The following is a 6,000-nucleotide window of genomic DNA, read 5'->3' on the forward strand; positions in this document are numbered from 1 at the left end:
AGTTAATAGGGATAATTTTTAGAAGCAACCTGACAGTAATTGCAACTTAATATGTTTAGTTCTAGCCCTAACATTTATGTTATTAACATATTAACATATATTCCACCCAAGGGCATGAGATAAGATCTTGTATTAAAATTGAAGGTTTCCTTAAAAGTGCTCTTATTTCCCTTGTGATTACTTATGAGATCTCTTAAATTTTTGAAAAATTCTGGAAATGTATATCAATTCATCCACCATTTCCAGCACAGTAGAGCTTGCTAATCTTGTTGGGTGTTGACACTTAACAAAACCAAAGCATTCATTACAAATAAATGCACAACACAGCCAGCTCTTTGAATGATCAGGAATTTTTGCCTCTTGATGACGTGATGCATTCTTGAACTTTAATTTTTTATTTGAAATATTTACTGTTCTCCTTTTTTTCCAACTACTAGTTATTAACTCCACTTAACAGAAGTCTGCATTCAGGGAGGAGATAAGGCATCCTTACCATCAGGCTACTCACTATATTGAAACTGACCAAAACCTACGGAGAATAAAAATGTTCTGCTGGTTATTGTAACAGCTTAGAACTTGGAAAAATATTTAATATTTAATATTCTGTGTAGTCATTTTAATACCCTGCTCTCTCATGAGCTCCTTCTTCCTTAAACCCCATGCATGTGTGGTTGGCCTACTTATCCAGGATGATGGAAACTCAGAACCACGTCCAAGTCAAACACACCATAAAAGTCAACTACTTAGCAGTGCAGGTGAAAAAGAAAAGTAACGGAAGAAATGAGGAAGCTGATTTCCCTACTTTAAAAGCATCTTCATCTTGCTGGGGCTTTTTTACATATTCTGCCTCTGGGAAACAACACAGCCATGAAAAGCCTGGCAGTTCAAACATTTACGTGGGAAGGCAGACTTGGGGTAAAATTTCTATGCTTGTCTTTCTTCCAGTGAACACAATATTAAATATTTAAACAATAATTAGGTCAGGGACTGCAGCTGAGGTTTCCCTCTTCATTTGTGGATGGCAAAAACAGTGCAGCATCATGAATATTTTTGTTTCCTCTCTCTTTTTCCCCCTCATTCTTGTTTAATGAATATTTAATCATTCAGTGTAATCATCAAATGGGAGTCAGGCTAAAATTTTTCTCCATTCTCACTCTTATCTCTAATCTATCCAAGCTCTAGGGTAACTTCTGCTCTCTAGAATATGGGACATAAGTGTTTGAATCTATCAAACACTGAAAGGTTATGAAAACAGTTCTAGTGTCTCCATTAACTTCTCTCACTGCTGTTTTAAAAGATAAAAGCTGACCAGCACTTCACAGCAGTTGTACTTTGAATGAAAGGCAAAAACTCTGCTTGAAATAATAAATCGTTTAAGGCATCTATTTTCTGAGCAAGTTCAGAAGTATGATGTTCAGAGTGGTGCATCACCCTAAAACCCAATAACTAATATAAAATTATGGTGTGTAAAAAATGGCAGCTTTAAAACACCTGTTGTAGCATTTTCTATTTCATTTGTCCCGTGTTCTATGCAAACACACATCTGACTCTGTAAATACTGTAAATGTTTTATGTCTGATCTACTTTCTGCATTAGATTGTGATGCCAACGCACCCAATTTCTTCTGTACTTTCTACTCCTTGACTCAGTTCCCTAATCTAAAATTGGGAGATTAGTATCTTCCTATGAAGAAGGGAAAAGATTCATGTTGACAATAAAAAGGTATGTAAAAGAAGACATTTCAACACTGTGCAGTGCTCAGTTACTCTGATAAACAGTCCAGCAAAAGCACCTTTCCACTGATTTTCTTTGGACTTTTAAGTTAACTCTCAGAGCATCTGTTTTCTACAACACCTTGTAAAGCTATTATCTGAGCAACTTTTCTGCTGAGACACATTAGTCGCTGATTGTTACATTTCTGATTTCACAGCCAAACAACACTCTGTACTAGTTGGTAGCAAGAAGAACAGTTCAGATGACCCCACAGTGTTTATTAGCAGCAGTTACTGAAATGCAAAAATTACTGCTATATAATATATGTTTGTGATTAAAATTTAAATATATATGATTTGTTGTTTGGGAAAAAAAGGCATGAAGAATGTCTACTACAACTTGTGTAGCTCTTATCTGTGTGAGGAGTCACAATAAGAACAAATCTAGAAGTATACATTAGTATGCCCATTCTGCAAATTTGTCACTGGTTCACGTTGGCAGCACTAGATATAATTTCAAGGACACGCTCCTTGTATACAGTCACATATTTCAAGGGCATGCTCCTCTTGGTCAGTCAGTTAATACTTAACTTTTTTTTCATTAAGTATTTGGAAATTATTTGGGAATTATTCCCCTTTCACACATGCAACATGAAAAGAAATATGGTGCAAAAAAAGATAAAGCATATAAAAGAAAATTAATACGGAGAGGCAGACACCTATTAAAGATTTTATAGCATGTAAAGTACAAGTAAAAGATGAAGTGGTGTCAGCAGAGGATAACGAAGATGAACAGTGCAAATTTTAAGGAGAATTATACACTGCTAGAAGGAGAAATTATCAACCATTGAGGACAGTCTCTGTTCTGCACTAAAGATTCCTCTTTCCAAGATGGGATACTTGCATTGAACTGCCCAGAAAGAAAGAAAACCCCGATTAGATAAAAAAGAAAAAAAATCACATCCTCAAGGGCTGCAATATGTGTTCTATTTATTAGCCACTTTATATTGGATAAATAAGCCATACATCATGAGTACTTGATTACATTCTAGTAAACAAGATGAACACTAATTATTTATCATACAAGCTATCTGGAAGCTGTGGTCTTTCTTACTGTAAGCAAATAGAAGTGTTCTCCAATACTGCAGCTCTATTTCAAAAACAGCTCAAAAAAATTCATGTGTGGCTCCATTGTGGCTCCTTCAATTACTATTTATCATGTGTAAGTTTTCTTTTTAATTTGTAGCCCTACAAATTGATCCAGCACACACAATAATCTAGGATCACATTATCTAATATGCCTTCAGTAACATTTGGAAATTATGAAATAATCAGTGTAACTGAATTAAGTTAATAACTCTTGCAGACAAAAGGACAGCCAGGGGTAGTATCTCTGTACAACTTCTCTGAAATTGTATGCTACAGGTGATGCAAGGAGCAGAGACTGCACCTGGCTGCCTTTTAGCTTTGCATCGCACAGGAGTGAGCAGGAGTAAAAGGCTGCAAACTAATGCTGTCAATAAATCACCCTGTGGGAATGTGGCTACACAGCATGTGTAGCTTCACTCATTAGGAAGCCTCATTTCTAAAAACGGTAGAGCCTAGAAAATAATCATCAGTAATGAAAAACCTCTTAGTTTTACTACAGACATTTAGAAAGAAAGGGCTAAAGAAAGATGGAGGAGATAAGGAGGAAAAAGCACTATCATTTTCCCTCACCAAGAAGATCTAATTACAGCTATTTAACAGCTCTGTCAGTGTGTGCCTTGTATCCAGAATTACTACAAAGCTTTGCCAAAGAACTTGGCTTATTTTGGGTTTTTTTCTTTGTTTTATTTTGTTTTTATATTAACACCAGGCAGATTAAAGTGTAATGAGGGACAAACTGGGTCAGACCAAAGCTCCACTAGTTTAATATTCTGATAACAGCCAGTCCTATGTGCTACATGAAAGAATAGAACTGGAGCAAAAGTACATCTTATTACATTGAAATAGATGATACTGATATTCCATTCTATCAGCAGAAATGGAGTTGATAACACTCTGTGGTGCTCTTCCAAAACACTATATTCTTTAGTCTTTTATTTTGCCAAGTGCACTGATGTTAAAATACAAGATAAATTTGTTTACAGGAGAGTTTATCTCACATAAAATGCAGTTGGCACAAGACGCTTACTGAAAGCAAGTGGATTTGCTGCCCAATATCTAATTTTTTTGGTTGTTCGCCTTTCAGAGCTGACACAACCCAGCACAAGGCTCACAGGATTACTGTGTAAAACCCTATTGGTTAAAGGATGTCCTGCTCTAAACCAGGCAATGCATCACTGAGTCACCTAAAAGAAAAAAGGTGTGCATAAGCAGCCACATAACTTCTGACTTCAATAATAAATTGTGCTGCTGTCTTCACTTTTCAATATCTTAAAAAAACCCTATTTTGGACTTGCACATCCATGGAATTCCATCCTATGAATGTAGTTCTTAGAGTACACAGCACATCAGTAGGGCAAGAGGGAAACATGTAAGCAGTAATAATCAGCTATCAATAAGAAAAAAATCCTAGACTTTTTACATTAAATATACCTGTGAAAATGAATTATACTCAATACTGAAATTTTAATTAAAAAACCCTTCACACAGACTACACACAATGGAAGAGGTAAAGGTCTACCTCCAGGATATCTATCAGGACATTCTCTTCTGGCTGCTTCGTGCTCCGGACGTTCTCCAGCAGGATAGAGTAGTAAACACCTTGTGGGTCAGACTGGTACAGGTTGTACGTGTCTGTCTGGTACCACTCCTGAACAGCCACAAAAACCTGGTTTTCATCTGTACTTATTATCTGTAAATCCTGTAAGAAAATAAGATACAAAATTTTTCCATCATTTCTATTTTACAAACAATAAGTTGAACAGGAGAAGGGAAACATCTGAAATTTAATAACAGTAATCTCCTAATACAATACTAATTAACATGCTGTATCCCACTGCTCCAAGGTGGTTCTTCAGTGCCTTTTGACTGCAGTGCAAACCATCCTAGTAAAGACCAACATCGTGAATGTGCAAAAGCTGAGATCTGCTTTGACTTTAGTGGGAAACGACTTCTTGAAAAGAAGGAGAAAAAAGGAAAGGAAAGGAAGAAAAGAAGTGAATGACTGAAACAACGCTAACTAAGCTAATCTATCACATAATCCTCAGGTATCTAGAGAAATAAGAACTACATATAATAGTGTAACACCAACAGGATCAGATATAATTTATAACAGTTACACATAGGAAGTAGTGTATACCACGCACACAGCTCATGTGTATAATAGTATGTAACAGTAATTTATCTATGTGTATAGGACCACTTAAATATTCAATATTCTGCATTCATTACCCAAGAATTTCAGGCATGGGTTTTGCAACAGCTTGCTTTCAGTTTTCCCAGCCTTCTTCACTCCAAACATCTCATACAAAAAAATGCACAGCTGGGTAAAAGAATTTAACACTAACATTAAACAGAAGAAATAAATCAGGAAGTAGCAACACTGTACTAAGCTTAGCAAACAGAATAAAAGGATTTGAGTTTGCGAGAGGATATGGCAGCATGAGGGCAGATGTTGGGACTACATAAGAAATAACATCTAGTCACAGAGACTGAAAGCTTGTAAACTCTTTTTGACCTTGGTACTTAATTGGGATACCGTATCCAGTTCTGGTCACCTTATTACAGGAAAAATACTAAGGCACTGAAGTGAATATTAAACAATGCTGCCCAAATGTCAAGGGAATATGAGTTTGGTATGAATGGGCTTAAAAAAAAAAAATAAACCAAGAAAACTATTTTGTAGAACTCTAAGAGACAAATAAACCAAATTCTTAAGAATCCAGTAAGACTGAAGAAAATGTGAGTAACAGCAACACTGAACACTCACCAAAGCGTGGCAGTCACACTTTAGGAAACATGCACGATGTGACTGAGGCACTCAGATTTAAAAAAAGTAAATGAATAGAAGTAAAATAATAGAATGGAAAGATTTTTAATAAGAGCAGAAGATGGTTATTAAACACTAATAATTTAGTTAAATTTAAAGTACTTTTGCATATGTGACAATTCTCAACAAAAGAATTTAAGTGAAGTTTTCTATCAATGACAGCTCAATGCTGTTTTTAAAGAGTTTCATGTTGAGCTATGTATTGAAGTAGATTTTTGTTTAGCATCCCATAAGTAGTTCTCTTTTTTGTTTTATTCAAAAATTACTCAGAAGCAGAAAGTCTGGCAGAATTGCCAGCAAAACACAGCAACT

The 6,000-nt window shown here is 35.6% G+C and overlaps 1 protein-coding gene across 1 annotated transcript in view; it reads right to left on the reverse strand.

Moving 5' to 3' along the window:
• The window catches only part of SORCS2 (sortilin related VPS10 domain containing receptor 2), a 241,126-nt gene that overhangs the window by 71,762 nt on the left and 163,364 nt on the right, over nucleotides 1–6,000 (reverse strand). Inside the window, exon 9 of the mRNA XM_027892263.1 lies at nucleotides 4,381–4,560. Within this exon, the coding sequence (XP_027748064.1) occupies nucleotides 4,381–4,560 (180 nt within the window). The remainder of the gene's footprint in view (nucleotides 1–4,380; nucleotides 4,561–6,000) is intronic.

Source organism: Empidonax traillii, unplaced genomic scaffold (genome assembly GCF_003031625.1).
Source record: "Empidonax traillii isolate 1590-97213 ecotype Southwest subspecies unplaced genomic scaffold, ASM303162v1 scaffold343:size799674, whole genome shotgun sequence".
NCBI lineage: Eukaryota > Metazoa > Chordata > Aves > Passeriformes > Tyrannidae > Empidonax > Empidonax traillii.